Source organism: Crassostrea angulata, chromosome 6, assembly GCF_025612915.1.
Source record: "Crassostrea angulata isolate pt1a10 chromosome 6, ASM2561291v2, whole genome shotgun sequence".
NCBI lineage: Eukaryota > Metazoa > Mollusca > Bivalvia > Ostreida > Ostreidae > Magallana > Magallana angulata.
In genome coordinates, this window is record NC_069116.1 from 14,994,699 (window position 1) to 15,021,957 (window position 27,259).

Sequence of the window (27,259 nt, forward strand, 5' to 3'; positions counted from 1 at the left end):
ATGAGAAGCTGAAAATGTGAAAAATTTACAACAAGGCCAACATTGAGAACAATAGAAAGATTTGATAAGAAATTCCCACTTAAACCATCTGTTCAGACCAGAGCTAACAAAGGAAAAAGAATCTATGGATCACTTATTGAAATGAAAAGATGTTGCTTTTAAATACATGTACAATGTACAGGGTAACTTAATTTCTTCATAATCACTGACTAATAAACAACAACTTCCCAAAAGTCATTTATTAACAAAGTTAACATGCATGTATAATTTAATTAAGTATCAATAAAAATACAATAAATATAATGCTTTGAGAAATCTGATCCATTCTTTACTGTAAGCTGTAACTCCAAAGAAATGAATCGCTACCACCGCCCTACTGCTCATGTATTCAAGGTACTTTGAATAAACCAATATTGCTAGCTTGTTCATGTCAATAAGGCTTGCTACATGTAGATCACTTCTCAATGAAAGAATAAATAAATTGCAAAAGTACATTTAAAAACTCCCAGAAATTCTAAACAATTAATCAAAATGTAAATTTACATATGTGTATATACACTACCAATAAAATGTAAAATTTTGATTTTTTCTCAAATGAATTTTCTACAGTTTTTTCCAATGGTGTACAAGTGTCCAAAATAATGAATCATCAACTCTGCACAATCTGCTGTTCCACAACATTGTCTCCAAGAGAATGCGTATCCATAGACTGAATGATCTCTTGTTCAATGGTCTGGAAATGCTGCACATCTTGAATGGTCTGAATCTCCACCATGGAGTTTTCCATCTGCTCTTGGTTGACGTACTGAATTACGTATTGCTGGTGCCCGCCCTCTGGCTGGTTCCCGTCTGTCACCAGCACCTGCTCATCTCCCTCCTGTACAATGATGGTCTCTGGATTGACAGTCATTACCTCCCCTGTTTCTGACTGAATAGTAAACTGCTGTTGTCCTCCTGAGCTCTGTTAACACAATTTTAATAAATCAACAAACAGTGTGTCATTTTTATTCAAATAAAACAATTTTTCCAACAAATCTAGAGCTCTTTTAATATTAATACAGATTAAGTAAATAAACAGACTGAACCACTTTGATCTATAGTGCAGAAGAAAATTTATGATTTTGAACATCAATGCCATTACTGGTTTTATATACATATAAATACAGTTTGTACATAAAATTAAATTAGGCCAATATTACAATGTATAATATGCCTATCCACCCCATATTATTTCTTTCTGGTAATTTACCTGTTGTGACATTCCAAAAATCTGTTGCAAAATATTAACAGCTGATGCGGTTTTCTCATCCAAATGTGAAGAGTTAACATCTGAAACAAAGGTTTATGGAAAGGCTTATATTGTAGAAAGAACAGTATAACCCAATTTCTAACTGCAGACATGGAAAATTTTCTAAAGAGCATGGTACATGTATTGAAAGCTTACCAGTTGATGTGGCATCAATAGTTTGGACTGAACTGATTACTGGGACTGACCCCTCCTGACCCTCCTCTGTTATGATGCCATCAGGAACATTCTCCTCAGAATAGGTCATTTGCTGAATTAAAAAGTCATATACATGTACATACCCACATACTCATATGTATACTGGTATTAGTTTCACTACACAATAAAACATTATTATGAAACAAAGTAATGACTTACTTCTTAATGATGTGTACTGGTGTACACTGAAAACTTAACACTTGCCTCTAATACTTTTTTTAACATTTAAAAAGTATTTTATATATTTACCTGTTTGAGAATCAAAGGTAAACTATAAAATGTACTAGTTAATGAAAGGTTGACAGTACCTGTTCTGATAGATTGGATATTCCTTTCTCCCCATCTAATCCAACAAAATTGGTAAGAGTCAAATGATGCCGAATTTTTAAATGTCTTTTTAGATCAGTCAGGTTTCCAAACAGGTAATCACAACTCAAACATCTGTAAACCTGAGCAAAAAAAAAATAAAGGTGTTTATTAACTGAATTAAAACAAGGCAATTCTAAGATTTATTATAAATTGCCTGATGTGTAAAGCTTCAGAGCAGCGCTGCAGAACATTTCAAACTAAAATTCAAGTACATGATGTAGTCATCATAAATTATGCAATTATATCTATCACCAAATATAAATTCACATTACCTACACATTTTATCATAATCACATATACAAAACAGATTAAAAGTTCCTTTTTGTATAGTAAAACATGCTTTGAGCACAGCTCCAGAAAATGAGTGACTTTGATGCATCTAATTGTTATTTGTTATATTCAAAATGTTTTAACACAATTTTAAGATTAGAGGGATGAAACTGGCTTTGTTGTAAGCTTGAATTCAATATAAGTGTGTGTCTGTATTTTACTGTAAAAGGCTTTACCTGGGATGCACCAGAAGAACCCATGCCTGTCTCCTCCACCACGGGCACATCCACATTTTTGTAGGGCAGCCCCTTGTGGCTCCTGGTGTGGTGAACTTTCAGGTAGCTCAGAGTGTTGGCTGTGTAGCTGCAGTGCTGGCAGGCGTACTTCTTGATGACATTGTGGATCTCCATGTGGCGTCTCAGATGGGCCGCTTGTGTGGCCTCATAAGGACACCTAGTTTACAAATAAAACAAAAAAACTTATTTCCTCGCAATATTTTTGTTTCATGTACATCTAGATATTGAAAAAATGCATAGAATGTTTAAGTGATGAGTCTCTTGTGAAGTTGAAGTTTGTTAACACTGTGCAAAAAAATTGATATCTGATACTATAGTATTGTATAATAAGGTGTTTTTATATTACCCAGTTGGACAAAACACTTACTTTGTACATTTGAAAAGTCTCCCTGCCTTGTGGGATCGCACATGCCAGCGAAGAGCTGTTTTAGATTTATAAGCTTTGTTACATTCGGAGCAGGTATAGGGTTTCTCATTGGAATGCCTCAACATGTGAGCCTGCAGGTTGTTCTTGCTCCTACAGGCATGTGGGCAGAGGGGGCATTTAAATGGCTTTACTCCCTCATGGATCCAAATGTGTTTCTGGAGCTCTGAGTTTGCTCGAATGAACATTTTATCACAGTAAGGGCACTTGTAGCTTCGTCGGCCTGTGCACATACATGTATTTACATATTACATGTATACATATTAAACATTTGCTTGATAAGTGGATTATATCTAGGGCTTTGACAGTTTCATCGTCACCAAATTTTTGTAAATTTTAAGTATCAAATGTTCGATTAAGCAAAAATACCAGGTACATATTTTTTAATATGGCAATGCTTAGAACTACTTGAAACTAATGAACACAAATTAACTTACCTATTTTGCCCTGCACTTTGTGTTTGGGAGAGGTCTCATACCCAGCATAGATGTGTAATTTGACAAGTTCTTTGTTTTTGCTATCTGGATGAACCTCATTCACATGCTCTTTAAACAATGACCAACTGTTCAAGAAAATAAAGTCATGATAGAAATACAGCCAGACTTCTGAGATAAAATTTGAAGGTCCACATTGAATTACAATCCTCAAAGACTTCACTTCAGTAGTTTCTGTACCTGCCAATTTTCTGTTGACATTCAGGACACTCAATGCCCATGTCTTCTCCAAACCCTGAGTGGACAAGGCTATGATTCCACAGCTGTGATCGGCTGTTAGCCGTGAAACTACACTCCTTACAAGGGAATGACATCTTCTCATGTTCTTTGGCTTTATGGGACTGGAGACCGTCTCTAGTTAAGGCACGGAAACCACATATAGAGCAAGGGTAAGGGTTGTCTCCTACAAGATATACATGCAAATACAGTATTTGGCAAAAAAAAAAAAAGAACTCACAAATTTTGGGGTCTATGAAAAATTCATTTTTGGATACCACAATTACTCAATTCTTTTTCAACAGTTGTATTGACATTGTTTGTTATGTCCCATATGTGATGGGATAAAATATGAGTACATGACTTGTAAGTTTTGTTTTGGTCAGACATATCTACATATTGGAAAATTGAAACTAAATGGGAAATACAAGCTTTTCTTTCGAGCTTCCTCTTATTACCAGTGTGTGTTCTGATGTGCTGATCATAGTCTATCTTGTTGTAATACAACTTTCCACAATATTCACATTCTTCATGACCAAAAGTCTCCCTCATCTTGTGAAAGATCTGCAGAGTAAGAGGGCGATATCCCAGCGTTTTAATGAGGTCAGCAGAATCCACTTTGTCTTCTTTGGGACTTCCCTCTTCATTTTCCTCATCTTCCTCTTCTGGGGTTGAACCAGGTTGGTCAGTTGAAGATAATACCTGGTCATCTTTTCTTGAAATGGTCCTCATATCTTCATTCTCCCCAAGAGGAATGTTCTCAGATACTGTATTATCAACTTCTGTGGAAGGTAGATCATCAGCATGGTCATTGGTTTCATTTGATAGCCCATCCTTTGTTTCTTCTTTGTCATTCCCATCTTCATTAGTCTCAGAGTCCTCAGATTTCATCTCTGAAATTAAAGCATCAAAATTCACACCCAACTGTATAATTCCTAATTCACATTAACATCTTATATTAAGCATTTAGCAAATCAATATTTATGCATTAATCTTTATAACCATTATTCTTGCTCTGGGAATTGGCATCTATCTCATTCATTTGGAGATTTTCTTCCTGAATTGTTTTTTGCTCAGACTTCATTGCTTCAATGGCCCCTGCGGTCTCCTCTGGCATCTGTTCCACTTCAACTCTGGCCTTTCCTTCAAGATTTGTTTGAGATAGCTCCGCTGGCAGACTGACAAACTCCTTCTCAGCCGAGCTCAACATCTCATCCGGCTCAGGTAAATACAAGCTGTTATTTATGCATTCTTCAAACATGCTCTCCCATTTTGTGGTTTCATCATCTTGTATATGCGAGGTGGTAAGATGATCAATCAGGCGGATGGTGCTGAGAAACTTGTCCTCACACTTCACACATTTGTAAATCACCCTGTGCTTCTGAAAATGTTTCTCCAGGTAAACCTTTCTGCTGGCTGTATAGTCACAGAGGCTACACATCTGGATGGTTGGAATGTCTTTTATATCGTGTACATACAGGTGACGGTCTCTGTCAATCTTCTTCTTGAATTTTCTGTTACACACATGGCACTGATGAATGACAGTAGCACCCCTTTGGCGACCTCCCTGGAGGAATGAGGACAGGTACTCATCACCCCTTCCCGAGTTTTTGTGGTACTTTCTGATATGATTGATGAGGGACTTGAGGGTGTTGTAGTCCTTTTTACATATGTCACACTGGTGTCTGACATTACTATGGACTGCCTCATGCTCCAATACATGACTTTTGTTCACAGATTTGAAATCACAGACCTTGCATCGGAAAAACTGTCCTGTATGCTTCCTCATGTGGGTGTACAGGTTGCCTGAAATCAATAAAAATTATTGCATGAAAAAGAGTAATAAGACTTCAATGTAAATATGCATGCAAGTTTTCCTCAAATAATCTTGTTTTAAATTTCAGTTCCTGAAAACAAAAGTTTTACATACTGGTAGTACATACATGTATATATACATTAGACTCTATAGTACAGGTATGGTGCATCCAGAAGTAAAACAGATATACACCTCAATATATAAATATTTACCTTTCCCATTGCTACTGTAGGGACATTTTGGACATTTGAAAGGTTTTGCATCTGTGTGAGTCAGACAATGCAATCTCATATGAGACAATGTCTTAAAGATCTTATCACATGTATTACAAGAGTAGAGATTCAGTGTGTTTGTGGTCATCCGAGATGCCACAGTCGCCTTGTCATTTAAATCCTGCTCAATCATGTGCTGCCTAAACATGTTGTCCACAAAACTCAAATCCACATTCAAACTCTGCTCAAACTGTGACTTTTCAGCCTCTGTTTTAAAGATGGGCACATCTCCTATCTGATCTGTTGGCCTAGCTCCCCTTTCTTCACCATCAGCATCCATACGCAGTTTGTACGATCTCCTCTTTTTCTTTGGAGGGCCTTCTGTTTCATCATCTTCCTCTTCCTCTTCTATTTCATCCTCCTCCTCTTCTACATCCTTAATTTTGTAATCACTGACCTTGAAGTCCTTGTCTTCATCATTGTCCAGTTCTTCCTCCTCATCATCTGATGCTGCTTCCTCATTTTCCCCTGTATAAACAAGTATCAAATGAATATACTGTAAAATTAAACCCCAAATACTGCTACATGCAATGTTTGTGGTTCACTATACTCAGTACCGTATTTAATTGAGGAGGAATTGACTCTGGCCTTGATGAATGATTTGCCTACATACCAGTAGCCACATAAATTATTCAATATTAATAATGAATTTTATGGTCAAAAATTGAATAATTTGAAAATTCTATATATTGGACATATTTTCATCCACATTGATATCCTAATGTGTCTCATACTACCCATCTTCGCTAGCCAAGGGTGACGATCCACGGTGTTTCTCTATTCACCCTTGGGTGAATAGAGAAACACCGTGGATCGTCACCTTGGGTGAATAGAGAAACACCGTGGATCGTCACCCTTGGCTAGCGAAGATGCATACTACTGGAAACCAGTTAGAATTTAGATATCAAAAATCAAAGTTCTCAGACATACCATATTCTACAGTGAGGACACTTTTCTTGGTGATGTCCACATAGTCAGTTGTTGGCATGCATTTATGTGTCTTGAAAAACCTCTCCTTGTGGAATGACTTCTTACATGCCTTACAGTAAAGTTTCCCATCAGCCCCTGCAAAGAGGTTTCACATTCAAAAACATTTTCAAAACAAAAGGACCTCACACATTCTTTAACAAGACACTTTGGAAGAACATCTACAGTTTACAAAGAGTTATTACAATACTAGTGCCAGACAACTTCACTACGGAGAGATAATATTCTGTGTTCTAGTATTCTGAAATCTACTCAGATCACAGTTTTAACACCCACCCATATCTGGAATTGAAGGTTTTTCAACTCTTTCAACTTTTACTGCAGAAGTTGAAACCTCTGATTTATCCTTTTTTGGTCTTCCTCTTTTTTTCCCTGTTGCTACAAATAAATTTTTAAAAACGATTTATTGATACACTTCATGCTTCATTAAACACAAAAGAACTATAAAAAATAATTTGAATTAACTTTGTAATACATGTATGTTTAGGGGCAAAATGTACTGTGGAACAATTTAAGAACCTGGAGTTTGTGGTGTGAGGGAGACCCCTGGCATTGACCCTTGAACTTCAGCTCCCTGAGCTGATTGGATGATAATAACTGTCTGCTGCTCTCCTGTCAGGGCATCCACCATCTCTGTAGAGATCACACGGCTTCCTTCTGGGAATGCCATTAGCTGGTTTTCTGCATTGGAATCTGTAGAATATTGAATGTTTTATGTTGAGAACTGGTTTAGTCATTGATATGATAAGTCTGGCTTCTGTTGCAGTGTCAAACATTCCTCTACATGAAATAGAAATAATTAATTTATTATTAAATGCAGAAATTGATAGAAATTATCATGCAGTTTACCAGCTTCCATGTAATTGACAGTGTACACTACAATATAACAGACCTGTGGAGGCCACCACCACCTGCCCCTCATCCTGGCCCTCTCCCTGTGGTTCCTGCTGACAGGACGCAGCCAGAAGGTTGACATTGCAGTCCTTTTTATGAATGACAAACTGTTCAATGTCATTGAAGGTCATCTGGCATGACCCGCAAATAAATGTGTCCATAGCCATCAATAGACTTGGTCTGGCTTTCACATAGGTACCTCCCGTCAATCCTCAAACTGTTTAGCAAAGAGAAATTATCAAATAAAGTTTATCAATACATAATTACATGTAATATAAAACGAAATGTTTTCAAATTTATTATTTTAAATCATTTTTACAATATAATAAATATTCAATCTTGATGTTATTATGATGTCATAATGAACATATTCTTATTAGGGCCCCGCAAGGATTTGCAGGTGCCCTATAGTAATCACTCTGTCCGTCCGTCCTTCTGTCCGTCCGTCTGTCACTCTTCCGTCCACAAATTTCGTGTTTTTTTCTAATAACTTTTTTTATGGTTGCCCAATCAAGTTCAAATTTGGTATGGTATTTCAGAAGGCAGAAATACATATTTTGATGCTAAGTTTGGTTCTCTATGTCTTCTGGTTTGGAGCTGGTGTGGTGGGGTATATTCCTAACTATGCATTAGAATGAATGGGCAAAGAGAGATAACTGCTGAGAATGAATGAGAAAAGAGAGATAACTGCTGAGAATGTTACCATTGTATATACATGGAAGGCTGTGCAATATTTGTCCTTTGGGATTAATTAACCTTCCACGCTATTTTATTTTTTAATTATTAAGGTCTTCCGTTTCCAACGGAAGACCTTATTGTTTTCGTACTGTTTCTTATTATTATTATTATTATTTTTTTCCACAAAATTTGTGCACGCGATATCTCGAAAACTATTTGGCCGATTTCGACCATTTTTTCACAGATGATTGCCAGTGGTCATAATTCTAGAAGTTTTTTGAAATTTTGAAATCGTCACTTCCGGTTCCGATTTACGGCCGATTTTGTAAGTTTTTACGACCCATTTTGTGCAGACATAAACTCAGAGACTATAAGAGATATAAATATGAAATTTTCAGGATAGGTAGACCATAGTTTGAAGATGTGCAGAACGTATTTTTTTTGTGCCAGTGGCGCCATTCCTTTGAGCTCGCCTAGGCTCGAAAATTGGATACGAATTTTGCATCAAAAACTTCATACATTTTGATCTGTATCTTTTTATCAGTTAATATTTTGTTAAGACATATATAACAAAAGTGGTAGATAATCGAAAGTTCTTTCCAACAAATTTAAGAAAAAGGGGCTGGCCCCTTTATCTAGGGGCCAAAACACTTATAAACTCTAATACAAATAACTTAAAAACGATAAAGATTTTGTAATGCATTATAGAAGCAAAGTTGTTGATCGTACCAATATCTATTAGAAAAAATCATTGCCACGCCCATTTATTACGTAATTAGGGATTTTTAGGGGCCAGAGTATTTAAACTTTGACGCAATATAACTAGAAAAGTAAAAATATTTTGTTAGACATCGTAGAAGAGAAAATGTTTGAATTTATGATTTAAATCGATTCCACTTATCACAACACGAATTTCCGTCCCCATTAGGGATCTAGAGGGCTGGCCCCTGAAATATTCAAACATTTGTATCTCAAAAATGATAAACAATTTTTAATAGATGTAAGCACAAAAAATGTTAGAATTTGTAAGACCTTTCGATTGAATTCAAGAAAAAGGGGCTGGCCCCTTAAATTAGGGGCCAAGACACTCGTTAACTCTATTACAGGAAACTTAAAAATGATAAAGATTTCGTAATGCATTATAGAAGCAAAGTTGTTGATCGTAACAATATCTATCAGGAAAAATCATTGCCACGCCCATTTATTACGTAATTAGGGATTTTTAGGGGCCAAAGTACTTAAACTTTGAGACAATATATCTAGAGAAGGAGACATATTTTGTTAAGCTTTGTAAAAGAGAAAATGCTTGCGTTGATAATTCTAATCGATTCCATCAATCAAAACACCAATATCTGTCCCCATTAAGGATCTAGAGGGCTGGCCCCTTAAATATTCAAACATTTGTATCTCAAATATGATCAACACTTTTAGATACGTGTAATAACAAAAAATGTTAGAATTTGTGAGACCTTTCGACCGAATTCAAGAAAAAGGGGCTGGACCCTTAAATTAGGGGCCAAGCCACTCGTAAAGTCTTTTTTATATACCTTAAAAACCATAAAGATTTTATTATGCATTACAGAAACAAAGTTTTTGATCATAACTATATCAGTTTGTAAAACGCATTGCCACACCTATTGATGACGTAATTATTGATTTTAGGGGACTAAACTCTTAAATCTTTAATATGCAAAATGTGAAAAAGCAAAACACTTTGTTATGCATTTTAAAGGATATTGACAATCGTATACATTATCTGAAAGGGAGTGTTTGAGGTGGAATTCAGAAATTTTATTGATATTTTAATCGTATCGTTTAAAAATTGAACGGAAGACCTACTCGTTACTCGTAACGAGATCGTATCTAGTTTATTTTATTTTTTTCTGCCTTAATGCTGTTAATTTTAACAGGTAATCAGATAATAACCCCATTCTGTCATTTCTGAAAAAAAAAAACTTATTGTAAATTTAGAAGAAAAAAGGATGAGAGAGCAGAACAATTTAAAATCCCCTGGGATTAATTATCTTGCCTGCTGCAGAAAATTTAGAGGCTTATCTCTGGGATTAATTATCTTGCCTGCTGCAGAAAATTTAGAGGCTTAAGTTATCTCTATCTGTCATATGAGATTAATGAACACCTTTGTCTGCACTGATGTTTGTTTTGAAGCAAATCAAACTCTCATTCCATGTGCTGCACCCAAATATTTTTACCCCTCAGTTTAAAGGTTTAAAGGATGGTATTTGATAAAGAATATATTTCATTCTAGTCCAAATACTTATATTCTGTAGAATAAAAAAAAATATGTGAATTACAATAAATTTAAAAAAAAAAAAATTATTAGATATCAGTTTTTTTATTCTTTTTTTTTTCTTTTTTAATGGATGTTTTGGTGTTGTTGTTGTTTTTGGTTGCTATGTTTATATTAAAGGAAACTTAAGAATAGTACCTGAAAATGTTCCTTCTGTAAGCCCTGATTAAATTCAATAAATGGATGAGAGCAGGGTAATTAATCCCCTGAGATTAATTATCTTGCCTGTTTCAGAAAATCTAAGGTCTGTCTTTATGTGTCTGCAAGTGATGTTTGTTTGAAGTTGAGGCAAAGCCTAGGTATCATTGCATTGGTATCAATTCTTTGTTTTTTTAACAAATTTTATTTCATCACATATTAACCTCCTTTATCCCATGGATATGACTCATTGGATATTTTTTTGATATTCCACAGTTGTGACTTTACAACGGGATTTGCGTAGGCATAATGAAGTAAAATAATGTGGAGTTTTATAAACAGTGTAAACATTGATTGTGGTGTATAAAACATGGGATAAATAGAATCTCATATGATTTGTAGTATAATATGATTTTTATCCAACTTGTGTGTTATCCAACTACAAATCATGAGATCCTATATATTGCAGTTCTTTACATCTTATGCCGGGCATTTATTTTTCATCATTGTTAATATAAAGAGGATGGAATTCAAAGTTTTTTTTCACTTCTCTATATTAATTATCATAGCGGGGCCATTCCTGACTGGTCAGTTTTCTAGTTTACATCACTAAGGCCTTGCATATTTTTTGCAAACATGCAGACACGTACAAACTGTGAACTGTGTAGAAAGAATAGAATTCTAACAAACCAAAATTTTCCTTGAATGGACCTAGAGACTGATTCAAGGTCTTTGCATACTCTTTACCCATGAAAAAAGTTCTTTATCATTGGTTCTGCACACAAGGTTTTTTTCTCATCTTTGAAAACTTGGTTTTATCTCGGCCATCTTGAATTTGCCCAGACATGCAAGTTTAGTACAGGGGCTGTTTGGAAATTATTGAGACATTTACTATCATTTCCTTAAGAAAAATAGAAAAGTCCTTGACAATTTTACAAGCAAGTAAACCAGGATAGATTTTAAAAATGTGCAAATGTTCTATTCCATGGCATCACTAGATAATTGCTGGTACATGTAAGCTGACTAACTTGCCTAAGTTCAGTGACCTGAAGCAACCGCAAAATAACTGTAACCTTATTTTAACGTACATGCGTTATTGCTCTTATACCAGGATACTTTAAACACCTAATACACAGTATAGTTTAATGTATGGTTTTTGTTGGCGCTGTTGCTTAGCCAAAAAAGGTTTTCATCCAAGATTTTCACCAATTTGGTGAGATATATCAAGTAATACAAAGAAAGTAAAAAAGGATGTAAATCAACCTACAGTATTTGAAAATCTGAAATTGTTTTAAAAAGTTGGTAAATGTGTTGAATGTCAAACTGAATCAGTTCACTGTTTAGCCAAGATTTATTGTGTAATAAAAGGGAAAAAAACAATTGACAGATATGCAGGGATGGATTCAAATCCAGGACCTCTGAGTCTCCAATCAGGTGCTCTATCAACAGAGTTATCTATGGCATGCCAAATTCACAAAGATAAACAAACAATATCAAAACAATGATAAACTAGATTTATCTACCCTTAACTTTAATTTACAAACCCTAAACTATAGGTACCTGTACACTATAGTTTACAAACCGTAAATTATAGTTTACAATTTAACTATAGTTAAGGATTCATTAATTATACATCTTAGTTTCTATCTGTAAAACCAAATTTAACAGTTCTAAACAATTTACATTGGTTAATTATATACTTGTCAGTTTTTAATCATAGTTACACAATCATGAAACTATATCAGATTAAACAATGATTTGAAATCACAAATGGTTGTTTCAGTGTTACAGTTTAACACTTCTGAAACACAGATGCCATGATAGATCGCATCATTTAAACTTTAATTGATTAACATATGTGAAACATACCGGTAGATTAATGTTGTTAATTACAGTTTTCTGTCCGTAAAATATAGTTAACAACCATTACACCCAGTTTATCAACTGTGAAACTATGATTAAAGCTCATTTTTGTGAATTTGGCATGCCATAGTTATCTGGCATAGGGCTGGAATTTATAGCATGCCAAATTCACAAAAAGAGCTAATCATAGTTTCACAGTTGATTAACTATAGGTTTAACAGTTGTAAACTGTAGTTTACCAGCAGAAAACTAAAACGTCAACGTTATCTATATTTTACATCTGAAAACCATAGTTTAGGCGATCATCTATGTTTCAGAAGTGTAAAACTATAATTAACACTGAAAACAACCATTTGCGATTGCAAAACAAAGTTTATCTGATAGATATAGTTTCAAGAGTGTGAAACTATGATTAACAACTCTTATAACCATATATTAAACAAATGCAAATTATAGTTTACATATGTAAATCAATAGATCTATATTTATCATCAAAATCTATTGTTTATGTTATTTGCAGACAGATAAACTAAGATAATCATTTCTTAACTATAGTTACAACCGTTAAATATGGTTTTGCAGGTAAAAACTATAGTAAATGGATCGTTAATTACAGTTTACAAATCGTTAACTAAAGTCTATGAACCGTAAATATAGTTAAATGTTAATAAACCTAGTTTATCATCTGTGAAACTTTATTTAATGCCATTAATCTATATTTCACATAGCATCAGAGAGGGTTCAGCCCCCCCACTTTTTGTCTCAGGAAACATAATTGTTCCTAAATTTACCTTGAAAAGATTGAAATATTGAGAAGTTGGAGTCATATAGGTATACCAGCCCCCCGCTTAACTGTAGAAACATCACATTCCCCCTTTATTAATTAAATGATCTTAGCTCTTGAATATCAGGCATGCCGCATCCAAGATTTTTTCCCTGGTACTGGTGGCAGGAGGTTTTCATTTTAATTCAAGCACTTCAAATTTATATCCCATATGGGTTAATTTATCCGAAACATGGTATTATATCCCATTTGGCAGGTTGGGACCAATCTCCCAAATTGGATATAATAGCCCAAATGGGATATAATTTTACTGAGCGCAGCGAGAGGCGGGCGAAGCCCGCCTCGCAAAGCGAGGATTTATGGTAACACGTATATATAAGAAAATCAGTGAAAAATGAAAGTTGAATCAGGGGTACTAAGGCCAAAAAAAATTTCTTCCAGCCCTGGGTGCCGCCATATTGGCAGCCAATTTGTTTTTAAAAAGTTAGTTCGATCATTGATTGACTGGTACTAATCGATGTTTATTGCCCCTGAACTCGATTAAATAAGTTCCAGTGTTTCAAAAATGATAATTTGAATTAAAAGAAATTAGAAAGGAAACCAGATAATTAAGTTTCAATAGTGCTTCAAGCAAGAAACATGACTTGTTCTATGTGTGTCTTATCAAATTATCAGATGGAAAATAAAAACATTAACGTCAAGAAACTGATCTTTTAGATACTTCACAAAATATTTAATTTTAATACAGCGGCATTCATATGAATTTAATTGATGAACAATGAAAGAAGAAATTAAAAAAAATCGGAATCACGTAACTCTCTTCGGCTATTTCCGAAGACACTTGAACGTTTTACGTCTGAAATTTGACGTCATAATGTAGACTGAGCACGCGACGTTTAGTTTAACTTTGACGAATGATTTGAGTAGGCAACCATGCAGGCGGATCTTTCTGTGTGCGTTTTAAATAAATTTTATTATACAAAAATCAAACTGCACTGTGTAAATATGCGCTCGGTCCAACGGTCACACCGTTTACATATTAAAGTGCAAAAAATTTAAAATTTTGATTTTGAAATTTGTTATATAAATTCGCATTAGAATAGATGAAATACAACAACTTTTGGTAAACAACTTTTTCTGTAGCTGTACTATTATGGAGATTGATCCCTCAGTATATCCAAAACTTCTTGGGGATCAATCTTACAAACTACAGACATATAGAAAAACTTCTTAACCAAAAGTTGTTGCATTTGATTCATATAAATGCGGATTTATATCCAAAATTTTAAAATATGACCAATTTATTTTTTGCACTTTAAATTTATATCCCATTTGGTCTATTATATCCCAAACGGGCTATTATATCCCATTTGGGAGATTGGTCCCAACCTGTTTGGGAGTTTCATCAATTCATTGCATTAGAAACAGAGAAATGCTTAATGGCATTTGAATGTTGTTCGACAAGAAAACGTATATAATCAATGAAAACACGCTAAACTTTCAGCTTTGTAAGACCCATTAGAGAGTGTAACTGAGTAAAATGCGAAACTTTGTATCCGTAACATTTAACAACTCAACTTTAACTTGGAGCCAGCATTACATAGGAAAAAATGCTGGGTAAACCTCTTTTGTAATATATACAAATTTCATTATACAGACCTCAAAACTTAATCGGTTATTCCAAAAAAGGTTCTTATTCAAGAAAAATATCTGTTATACCTGCTGTATGTAATGGCGGCTCAAGAACGCAACTGTTAAACTTAATGATACAAAATATTTTCTTCGGATATATATGGGCAGTTTTTATCTAATTTAAAACATTTAAAATATTCGATGTGTAACTTTGAATACTAATATCATTTCATTTGAATAAATAAAGGTTGATTTAAATGACATGGAATCTGATAATAACATTTGTTTTAAAATTAAGAGAGTAATCAAATATATCCGATTGGGTAAATTTTATACTTTTGACTAATTGTCAAATATGTAAACAACCAATATGGCGTCCACCAGAGGATCCACGAAGAAAAGTGCCGATAAAACACAAGAAAAGAAGCCTGTCCCACCTCCTACGCACATAGGAGATTTTATAGTAGTATTTGTGATGACAGTATGCAAAAAAATACTACTTGTAGACACATCAGTAAAAATAGGACTGTATTTTGCCGGTGTCGTTATTGGTTCAGTTTTGGCTGATATGATTCAGCTTCCGAGAACTTACTTATCCAACAAAGATAATGTATTTAATCAATATTTCGTCAAACTTGGCTGGGGATGGACACTTTTGGTCTTAACAGCATTTATCACGCAGACAAGCTATGTTTACTGCTTGGGGAAGACGAGTTCTGTAAAAATTCACTTATTGAGACTGTGCATGGGAACATTTTGGTGGTACACAATGGTCTCTATCATAAATTACATTGAAAATGTAGTTGGAGTTTGTTCTGGGAAAGGAATTATTGGGAAAGATGCGTGCATTAAAAATGGAAAATCATGGTTAGGATTTGAAATCTCTGGACATGTCTTCTTGCTAATACACAACTTACTTTCCATTTCTGAAGAGGTAAAAATATTTAAGGACTGGAAAAGACTTGGCGAAATGTTTGAGGATCCTGATTTGCCAAAGAATAAGGACATAAAAATGAGTGACTTTCTTCAGGGAAGGAAGAACTATCGAGTTCTTACGCCATATATTAACATTACAGTTGTAGTTGCTGCTGTTTTTATGGTGCTGTGGGAATTCATGCTGATTATTTCGACCATATACCGCTTCCACACCACTTCACAGAAAGTCACTGCAGTGTTTATGGCTGTTGCATGCTGGTTTGGAAGTTACAGGCTTATTCTTGGATATTCTAAAACAGGATCATTGAAACTACTTCAAAAACCTGGAGAAAGTCCAATGAAATTCACTAAAGTTGGATGATTCATACCAGTAAATCCTTTAGTCAGTTGTCTTTTGAATATTTCCTAAAATTCAGATGGAAAGTTTTGTATATTCTTTCACAATACCATTGCATGTACTTTTTATGTGTGTTGCACCTTTGATGTGGTTGAGAAGTCAAAGTAATTTATTAAGGTTGTATGTTAAACAAATGTTACTTACATGTGCATGAATTGAGAGCTCTTGCTTGTTACTGAAGATGGTATCATTTTATTTTTATTATTTAAAGATTTTTTTATGGAGTTCATTTGTATGAGTTGTTTTATTTTAAGGTATATTTATAACTCCTGTAATGACGTATCAAGAACTTCTTGGTAAGTATATCATTGAAATCAGTGGTTAAATATATATCTACTGTACAATTAAAATAAAAGTGTTTGAAATATAAAGATTTTTATAAATTAAAGAAAAAATAAAACAGAGGGATCAGTGATGACAATTTTTAGAAAAAGAGCTTAAAAGGAAAAACTTTTCTGTTACTTGATTTTAGATGAAGTTTCATTATGAATGTTGTGCAATAACAGTATTTCTGTGCTAATTAAATCAATACAATATGACATAATTTTTAATGCCCTATGAACTTAAAACAATCAGAGTGAGATACCTTAATTCTGATTTTATTAAATGTATACTAAAGCAATACTCTGTGCATATAGGAATGAAGCAATCCTGAGTCCCTCATCTGATGATAAAGTTGCAATATTTTCGGGTTGTTGATATTATATTTTTACCTGTACTAATTATTTACTGAATTATTATTCATGTGTGTTTATTAGTTTTTATACAATTGTCTGAAATAGTTGTAGCTTGTTTAAAATAACTTGAATCAATCTTATTTAAAACCTGTAGAGGAAATGGATAATTGTTTGACATTTTGTACAAGTTCAAATTGTTACCGTAGACGGTATATATCGGTAGATAATAAATTGTGATTTCATAATATTCTTTGAGCATTCAACTTTTTAATAAAAATTATTTTATACGTGTAATTATTAATGAATAATTTTAAAAAGAGCTATCAACATTATTTCAACTGCAGTTTCACTCAGAGAATGTTTTATATATTGATGTTCAGCAAGTATAAGTAATTGATTACAATTTAAACACAAATTCAAACATTATGAAAGACCTGTTGATACCAACATTTATTGTCTTATATTGTATTCACATGCAAGATGTTGTATTTCACTTTGATCTTCATTTATTTTGTTTCCTAGTCAAAGAAAAATCTTTACAAAAACATCATATATGTTCATGGTTTTTTTTTTTAAGAAAAGGTGTGTTTTTAGTGGGTTTACGTAATCTGCTTATACTACATGGCGTCTGTGTCCAGACCTGGTTAAAGTTTTGGAGCAGGTCATGTATCTAAGTTATAACATGTCCTATCTTTACCAAGCTTGCATATTTGACCTACTTCACTCACTAGTGTGGACTCGGATGCTGATCTGAGCCATAAGTTTCAGATGCTGGAGGAGGAAAAGGTTTTTTAAGCAGGTTAAATCATTTGGAGCAGGTGCCCTTTGATAGTCAAATCTATGTGCTACTGGTCCTAACTTCACTAAACTTGCATGGATTGTGTGTCTTATGACATTTATGCATTTGACAGGCTTGAACGCTGAATCTGAGCCATATCTTTCAGATGCTGGGGGTTGGTTTTTGAAGCGGGTCACGTGTTTATGTTGACAATAGTATATACTTAGGTATTTGTTAACTTGACCTACGGTTTTACGTCTAAAAAAAAAGACGATGAAAAACTCAACTTATCCCTTGAAACCTGGGATATGTAAATGCCGTACAGTTCCCTGCATTGTAAAGATCTACGTGTGTTACGTTGTGAAGCGCGATACTCAGTATCTCATTTGAGATTAAGTAGATTTTATTGTTCAAAATGTTAGCATTTAAGCAAGTAAAAATCTCGTCATTACATGTAAGAGATCATAATCTCGTAATATTACAAGATCTGGTTTTGTGATCCATATTTAGTAATTGTGAGACAATTATCTACTTTAATGAGATAACCAGATTGTTTCCTCATACCGGTAATTACGAATGGAATAATTATTATTTTTTTATGACAGTATTCGTCTTTCGTATTTTTATGTACCTTTTTAAAACCCGGAAAAAATCCAGAATATCTAAATTAACATACTCAACAAAACACTTCCTTTACAAGCAAGCCACATGTGTTTCATGGAACAATGAGATCTTACTAACCTAAAGGCATGGTAAGATTAGAGAGTCACTGTGCATGTAGCTGTTATTATTTCTTGTAAATTGCACGATGAAAAATTCTCTCTCTCTCTCTCTCTCTCTCTCTCTCTCTCTCTCTCTCTCTCTGAGATAGAATTTAATTTTCCATGTGTAAAACTTTGCGGGTTTTCAAATGAGGAAAGAAGTGTACATTTTTAATACCCGGTAGAATAAATTTTTCCAATATTAAAAAACAACAAAATATTTCCTACTCCATTTTGCCGGCGAAGTACGATAAACATTTTTTTTGTAAGGTATAAGCAAACATGGAATGTAGTTTTTAAGTGATCAATAAATTCCATGTGGGACGAGGTGGAATCTCTGTCTTGTGATATTAGCGGTTTTGGGGCATGGATAAGAAAACATGTTAGAAGAAAAGATTACTGAGCTATATTTAAGCTTCGACCAAATCCAAGATATCGTTTATATATCTCAGTATAGTTCACATATATTGATCCACCTCCTTCCTAACTACTTTCGACCTTTTGTGCATTTCTGCAGTTGACGCCATGGAATACCCCATGCAAGAAAATAACCTCAGAATGAATTGAATAGCAACATAATTTATACGATAATAAACTAGACTGGACAGTTCACGTTTAAAAATCGCGAACCAGTTTACAAATAAAGTAAACTTTATACTGTAAGTTCTGTGCTCATTTCATATGATTCTAGTCTCTGCATTTATGCACAAAAGTAAGATAAATTCTCCTCATATATATTGAATACTTGTACATACCGTCAAGCTGAATGAAAAAGTGTATTGTCAGCATACACATCGCATTACAAACATTGAATCGGATGAATGGACGAGCTAAGCTACATTAATAATTTTGGACATTGACCGAATATAACTTTGTTTTATTAGATTACCATTTTTCGAAAACGGGGGGGGGGGGGGGGGGGGGGGGGGGGCAAAGGCAGGATAAAGTGTAATGCATTGGGTTTGCAATAAACTATTGTTTATACAATTTGCTGATTCTGGTAATTTCTTTACAAAAAAAACACAATTAAAATCTCTTTCTTTTTTAGAATTTGCTGATATTTTGGATATTTACCATTTTTTACGTCATCTTGGTTCCCTTTCAAAAAGGAGATTGCAATCCTGAACACCGCGAGTGTCCATGTTACCATCACAGCCACAACAGCCTTGCACCTCCTAACCATAACTGCAAAATTTCAAATATTTCTTTACCGAACTTAACAATAAGCGAGTTTCGTGACTGTATGAAAGATATAGAAGTTCTTTCTTTGGTTAACACATCAACCAGATGGATTGAAAACGGTTTCTTTGTCAATTTTACAAATCTTACAAATCTAGAATTCAGCACAAACCCAAATGTATCTCAGTGTCTTAACAACTTGACTGGCATCGATAAAACAAAATTAGAAAATTTAACACTGAACAACATATCATTAAACGATGAAAATTTAAAGGCTATCTACACTATATTCCCATCGACACTCAAATATCTAACGTTACGGTCGAACCACATAACAACTTTTCCATTGAAATGGATCCAGGACTTGAAATACTTAACCAGCCTCGACCTCAGCCAGAGTCTTCAATTCAGGCACTTTGTATCTGATAACGTCAAAGAGGAATTGCCGCTAACACACCTGTTTGTAACGGGTACATCCTTCTTCTGGACCAAATTATTCAAAAATAGCAATTCAACGTGTATATTGCCAAACCTTACCGAATTTCATCTTTCATCCACATTTGTAAACGTTTCAGCAACAGATGTAAAGGACAACTGTTTACACAATCTAACAGTACTTGATTTAGACCATTGTTTATTTGAAGATGGTTTGTACAACGACAGCTTTCGATTTCTACCAAACCTACAAAATCTCAGCATAAGCGAATCATTCAATATTTACCAGCTGCCCATACTGAATACGCCATTAAAAGAATTGAAAATGAATAATATCCAAATGAAGTTTAATGAAACAAAAGATAATCTGCATATTTTCAGGAATTTGAAAAACCTTCTACACTTGGAGATTAGTCATATAAACTTGAGTACATGGAGTGATGATGGCATTGGATCTCTTTTAGGTCAACTGACAAATCTTCAATGTATTAATGCGAGCAATAATAACTTAAAATTCTTGCCTAGTGTCTTTTTGAAGTTGCATAACTTGAAGACCGTTATCTTAACGAATAATAGCATACCGCAATGGCATCAACCAACATTTCAAAGCGGGAAACTTGAGACATTAAATCTTGAAAACAATGCGATAGGATATCTAGACACTGACTTTCTACCTACCTCAATTAAAGAATTGAATCTCAAAGGAAACCCATTTCGATGTACGTGCGATTTGGTCCCATTCATAATATGGGCAAAGCAAAATAAATTGTATCATGATATATTGAACAACAAAAAGCAATATGTGTGTGATTTTCCAATGGATAGGAAAAACAAGTCGCTTGCTGATTTTAATCCATTACCTACCGACTGTCGGCCATTCAACACGATCGTGATCACCGCCATGGTTCTTTGTGGTCTAATGGTGATAGTAGTTTGTGTTACCGATATAGTAGTTTGCTATAGAGAGAGAAGAGAAAAGCCAAAAAGAAAGCCCAGATACAGGAAATTATCTCCACTTACCTAATCGAGCTAGAATTGACACTGCTAAAAAGAGAGGTGGTCGTGGCGACATCTGAAAAAAAGAAAACACATGTTAAATTCGCATAAATATAAACAAAAATCATTCTTCACAGAAATCGTGTTATTTTAATTTTTATTTTTTGCGTGAGTGTTCATTGTTCATTGCTAGTACTCTTCTGGTCAAAATCACAATCATTATTCTTCATACTCTCTATTTCACATTATAACGCCATGTAAAGTTGAACATGTGTCACAATGCTGCTGTCTCATTCATTGTTGTTACATGCATAGTCAATTATAATGTAAAGTCACACAATCGAAATAAATAAATATTTCAAACAATGATTATATCAGAATTTATTGCTTGGTACATTAAGCACAACTAATGTAGATTGTACTGGTAGAAAGTTGGAGGCATGCGTTTTAGCTTTATCAAGATATTTTTCTCTCAAAAACTATCTTCTGGAGATACGGTATTCGGGAGTATCGCCGATCAAGCAATAGCTATATAGAGTATTCTCTACACTAAAAGCCAGCGAAGAAGTTAAAGTAATAGCTGGTCTCGTGTTGGTCTTAGCCAACAAAAATCTACATGTATACTGTAGAAAAGTGTGTTTATGGAACTCTAGCTGTCATTTTCACACTCCCTCGTTGATCACTTATATTAGTACACGATGTGTACATACATTGCGGGTACTAAATGTATAACAGTCGTGTGCAAGTATGTATTTCATTTTCAAGTGAAGGGTCCAAACATAAAATGGAGTGGCCAATGGGCTTGTACGTTTATTTTTCTTTAGAAATTATGAGAAAAATGTATGATTTTTTTCTTCAAAACATGGAAAGCAGGCTCCCTACCACATGTCGCCTTACTAATGGTGTCAGGTTGAGTTTTAAACATGTATGCTCAAACCTTCCTGCCAAAAATCAACGGACAACATCGGATCTTTCTTGTGAAATTGAACGTTTTTGTCGAACAAGAAAATGAGAAGAAACGCAAGCAAATAAAGACGAACGGATTGAAAAATTTGCCAACCGTTGGGCTAACGATATGACTAAGTCATAAGTCAAATGGTTGTCCAAAGTTAATGTTAATGTTTGTTATTTTTGGTGTAATACTAGTACATGTACTAGTATAACTTTTAGAAAGGGCAAAATATGTCTGAAACTGTACACTTTCTTAATGCTATCCGCTTGATGCCCGTAATCGTTATCATGGTAAGTGAGTTTGAGCCTTAAAGCAACACGACAATTTACATGTCGAAAAAAAAAATTGTAAAGTTCAAGTTGGTTTATGATATATAATCTTCTGTTTGTCATATTTTTGAGGGAAAAATCATAAAGACGCACTATATAAAGTACATGTAAAGTGAAATTATTCTCGTGCTGTACCCAAAAATTGGCTGACAGTACAGCACATTCCTTAGCATGATTGATTTCTTCCGAAAGAATTTAAAAATATTTTAAATCCAACTTATACAAAATGTTAGTACAATGTACATGTAATAATCTGAATTGTCATAATTATACAAATTGGCAACAAAAACAAACTTAATGAAATCTAAAGCTCACTTTGCATATAAGCAAAGCAATGTCGCTGCCTATTTATCATTGTCTACTGCATCGTGTCACATGATCACTTTAAATATAGATAGTTGTCGGATCTACAGAATTCATCATTTTTAAGACTAAAGATTTATAAACGATTGTGGATTTTTTGTAGCATGAAATCAGATTTGAAGAATTGAACAATGCCAGCACACCTGGAAGCTACCAGTCAATCAATTGGTCTGAAACACTTGAAAACTTTGATTTAATCTATGGTATTAACTTATGAAAATCTGAAAGGCATTTGAACCGATTCTGAAAATTTTAAAACAGGGAAACAACTTTTTTTTATCAGAGCAATTCGATTGCTATAAGGAAACACTAGTCCCGTTTGGAGGAAGTATCAAATACTGATATGTTTTACATCAACATCGTGATGTGTGTACGAGGAAGTAAATAGATTACATTGTGAATTAAACTGTGCATAGCAAGGTACAGAATTGAACGTTCTGCATTTCTATAATGGTAAGAAGAAGATCTATTCGTATTTTGATTAGTTTAGGCTCTAGACATGAATTGATGCACTCTTTATGTTATACATGTATTTTTTATAAATCTATGGTGCATGACCATTGAGCTTCATGAACCAATTTGATACCCCCTGTCACAGACAGGAAGTATATCTTTCATTTTTAAGACTACAAACTTATTTTTAAATGATTCGAGTATAAAATGTATACAGTTAAGTGTTTGTATCTCTTTATCTCGATTTTGATTCATTTTATATATATTAATTTTGCACTTACCTCTTAGATTGTGCATCGGAGATATCTGATACATTTATCTAAGTTAAAAGGGCAATTCGAGAATCAGCGAAAAAGTAAACTACAAAACCTATTCTTATTATAATCAATATACACCATACATGTATAAGTATTGATGAATGTTCTACTGCACATGCATGTTGGGTTTTGTACAGATTTCCCTTTCAGCTTATTAACTCTAATTGCATGGTACTTTGTCTTTTGTAGCTCCAATCATTAATTAAGGTTGCAATCATCGTCCTATCCTTCAAGATCGTTTGGATGGAGATGTTGAGTAAATGTATTGGACACAGAAATGTCTGTACTCCGACATTTAAAAAAGAGTCGCCAAAATTAACACAATATGAATTTTTAGAGAAAAATGATTTGCAATGCTGTAAAAACATTTTAGTGAGCGATCATAACATTCACTTCATTCAAAAAGGACTTTTTTCAAAGTTTGTCGAACTAGTAAACCTCTCCCTTCATAATCTTCCTTTGGAAGGCGAAGCAATAAAAAACAGTTTGGGGAAACGGTTAAATTTAACCCATCTGAGGTTGGAAAATGTTGGCCTGAATAACACACTATTGGAATCCCTTCTTCCTTCTTTACCAAAAACGCTGAAATTGTTGAGTCTTATGAACAACAGTCTCACATATTTTTCAACGAATTTTATTTCCAATACAACAGTAAAAACACTAGACCTCTCTCAGAACCAAAATATCACCATGATGTTAGATAAGGAAGCATTGAGCTTGACACATCTCGATCTGTCGCATTCGAATTGTGAGTGGAAGACGTCTCAAGAAAGCAAACCTGTGTGTAAAATACCAAGCTTACTTGAATTGAATTTTGCGGGAAATCGTTTAAATTTGTCTACCTTTGACAATCGCAACGACGAAAATTGTTTTTGGTACTTGATCTCGCTGGATCTAAGTTTATGCGATCTAACCGAGCCTATTACCAATGAAAGTTTCTCTTTTTTCCCAAATCTAACATCGTTAAATTTGGACGGAATTTCAAACATAGAACAGTTTCCTTCTTTTCAAAACACAGAACGTCTTACCAAACTGAGTCTAAACGACGTTAAATACTTCGTTAATCCAACACTCAAAAACATGAACATTTTCAAGAATCTGCATAAATTGCGACGGTTGGAAATGCAATATTGGGAACTAAGCTTGTGGGGCGAAACAGAACTCACTGTTCTTTTTAGCCCAATGATTAAAACCCTGGAGCATCTGGATTTGAAATCAACAGGTATATCAACAATTCCATTGGTCATAAAAGAAATGGATGAATTAACGAAATTAATTTTAACTAGCAATAACATATCGTCATGGAGTTCAATTTCAGAAAACACAAATAAAAATTTAAAAGCTCTTTTTATGGAGTGGAACTTGATAGAAACTGTGGATCCGCATTCCATTCCTAAAAGAGTCTTTGACCTCTCCCTTGAAGGCAATCCATTTTTATGCACGTGTGAGCTGATGCCCTACAAGAACTGGGTTAAAGAGAGAAAATTAACAAAAATAATAAAGGACTGGGCGAGTAAATACCGATGTTCCAAACCTCATCAATGGGCAGGAAAAACTCTAGATAAATTCAGACCCAAAATAACTGACTGTCAAGAGTTCAATGCATACGTTATCACGGCCATTGTGCTGTGCTTTTTGATGGTCATCATTGTCATTGCAACAAATATTTACAGCCGACGAAGAAAACAAAACATACTGAAGAAATTTCAGTACACCCACGATTCCAGTGAAAAACGGAAGCTTTTGTCCTCTAGCTAGTTAACAATCAAAAATCTTTTTCATTATATAAAGACTGTACCACAAGAAAATAGTCTTATACATAACGGTTAATATCAGTTGAATATTTTTTTCATTTCAGTTTCCTATAGAAAAGAAAGTGATCTCTATATGGTATATCATTTTGACAACTAAACTAAAACGACAGAATAACCGGGTGATTTCCGTTGGGGAACCATACAGTCCACACTAAAATATAGTGTTACACGAAACAGATCAGTTTCTTGGTTTTAGAATAATTTTATAATTGGTTAAGATGGGGTATTGAAATGGTAACTTTTTTTGTGCTGATACAAATACATCATTACAAGTTTATGTGCGGCGGTATGAGCTGTGCACGAGACGGACAAGAGACCTTCCATACATGTAGTTACATACATGTAGTCACGCTCTACTTTGCAATGAAAGGTTCTATTTCAAGCTGAAACCCCTGGAACAGAGATAGGGTTCCTGGAAAGATCAAATAGTTTATCTTTATAACGATTTAGGAAAATATCTCAAATGTTGTATTACTTAAGACTTTCAGTTTAACAATTTGTGAACTTACAATGAAATGATTTCTTTTTCATTTTCAAATCGCGGTGCCTATTAATAGAATCACGTACACGAAAGGGTAGAGCTGTTTGAGGTGGAATAACACATCATCCCGAGTTCGATTCCCACAGGGGTTTTTGTTGTTACTTACTGAATTGAATTTTTTCGATATTCATTTTTTATCCCCCAACTGCAAATTTTTCGCTTATTTGACGTGTACAGTTTATTTATCATTTTTTTCATTATCAAATAATTAATTGTTAATTTGAGTGACTTTTTTCAGGTGTGTTATTCCACCTTAAGAAATACATGGAGAAAAAAATCAATACAAGTATTATTGCAGGAAGTATTCATGAAAAAACTTGAAAAATTGTTAAACTCACGTGACGTAAAATCTCCTACAGGAAAATTAATATAGAACAGATTAATCTTCCCCTTCTCTCGTTTATTATCCTTTGTCAACTTTTCTCGCCTTCATGCTAAACCTAAACCGCCGGAATTTGTACAATGCTTTCATATGGATTCTATAAAATGAAGTCCGATTTCTTAAATTTGACAATCAATAAAAATACAACCTTTTATTTGAGGTTGTTAAAAGTGGTTTGATATAAGTCACAGTTTTTCTTCCATGAAATGAAAATCTACTTTTATGAATGCTTCGCATTTTTTGCCACAGTATAAATGGGGTGGCTAAGCACAGAATGCAGCACATGCTCAAGATGGGGATCTACGAGCCGGCCTGAGACCCCCTGAGGTTCCATTGCAATGCCCTGGTGGGGGTCTAGAGGACGACGCCCCTAGAAACTCCTGGATTAAGACGATTTAACATTCATAAAATTATAAAGATTTAAATAAAATACATGTTTGACACCATTTTCCACTAGAAATAGACCTTATACTATTAGAAAACATTTGACTTTCAAAAAAATCATACCGTCTATAGTAATTCACTAGCATATATAAACTAATTTTTTGTCCAGTATGAAAAAGTTTAAGCAATCCTAATATTTACTTTTTGAAATATAGTTGAGGAAAAAAACCCATTTAACTACTTATAAGCCACACTTTTTTTATGTTTCATCAGTTTTATGAATCAGTTTTTTGAACGCTCCGGATTGTGTAATATAATTTTTGTTTGAAACAGTTTTCCGGAACTTCATATGCCTACTCTCTGGTTTCGAAATTTACTGCCATAAACAGACTGCCTTTAAGTTGAAATTAGTTCTTATAGCTATACCCGAAGTTATATCTTAAAAATAATAAAAATTAACTTTTACAGTGTTTGTTAAAGACATGTGTATGATATTATTTTGTTGGCATCAGATTTTCAAAAAATTACTAAAAGTTTAATTACACATACATTTGAATACAGAACATACAGAATATTTTGTGCACCAAAGTAAGTATAGCATTTTAATTGTATTGTCGACC

At 34.0% G+C, this 27,259-nt stretch overlaps 4 protein-coding genes across 7 annotated transcripts; 3 read left to right on the forward strand and 1 right to left on the reverse strand.

Annotated features, from left to right (window-relative positions):
- Window positions 1-224: 224 nt before the first annotated feature.
- LOC128188150 (zinc finger protein ZFAT-like) lies at window positions 225-15,065 on the reverse strand. 4 transcript variants are annotated; one of them, XM_052859026.1, is made up of 16 exons: window positions 15,033-15,065; window positions 7,541-7,759; window positions 7,168-7,341; window positions 6,925-7,026; window positions 6,592-6,726; window positions 5,602-6,129; window positions 4,576-5,379; window positions 4,032-4,466; window positions 3,538-3,760; window positions 3,301-3,425; window positions 2,807-3,086; window positions 2,380-2,596; window positions 1,813-1,953; window positions 1,445-1,556; window positions 1,250-1,329; window positions 225-961 (listed from the first exon to the last, which is right to left on the reverse strand). In XM_052859026.1, exons 2-16 carry the CDS (start codon window positions 7,707-7,709, stop codon window positions 650-652), a joined length of 3,837 nt encoding a protein of 1,278 aa, XP_052714986.1. In that variant the 5' UTR covers window positions 7,710-7,759; window positions 15,033-15,065; the 3' UTR covers window positions 225-649. The 4 variants fall into 4 exon arrangements, with proteins under 4 accessions (XP_052714986.1, XP_052714985.1, XP_052714984.1 ...); XM_052859025.1 differs by having other exon boundaries at window positions 14,973-15,065; XM_052859024.1 differs by lacking the exon at window positions 15,033-15,065 and adding an exon at window positions 14,703-14,917.
- Window positions 15,066-15,281: 216 nt separating this feature from the next.
- On the forward strand, window positions 15,282-17,503 carry LOC128188153 (acyl-coenzyme A diphosphatase FITM2-like). The gene has a single exon (XM_052859029.1). The coding sequence runs from the start codon at window positions 15,316-15,318 to the stop codon at window positions 16,240-16,242; it is 927 nt and encodes a 308-aa protein (XP_052714989.1). The 5' UTR covers window positions 15,282-15,315; the 3' UTR covers window positions 16,243-17,503.
- An 829-nt stretch (window positions 17,504-18,332) lies between these two features.
- On the forward strand, window positions 18,333-21,465 carry LOC128188152 (toll-like receptor 3). Its single transcript, XM_052859028.1, has 2 exons — window positions 18,333-18,485; window positions 19,543-21,465. Exons 1-2 carry the CDS (start codon window positions 18,483-18,485, stop codon window positions 21,130-21,132), a joined length of 1,593 nt encoding a protein of 530 aa, XP_052714988.1. The 5' UTR covers window positions 18,333-18,482; the 3' UTR covers window positions 21,133-21,465.
- A 1,523-nt stretch (window positions 21,466-22,988) lies between these two features.
- On the forward strand, window positions 22,989-25,659 carry LOC128188929 (toll-like receptor 3). Its single transcript, XM_052860261.1, has 2 exons — window positions 22,989-23,201; window positions 23,708-25,659. Exons 1-2 carry the CDS (start codon window positions 23,199-23,201, stop codon window positions 25,274-25,276), a joined length of 1,572 nt encoding a protein of 523 aa, XP_052716221.1. The 5' UTR covers window positions 22,989-23,198; the 3' UTR covers window positions 25,277-25,659.
- Window positions 25,660-27,259: the final 1,600 nt, after the last annotated feature.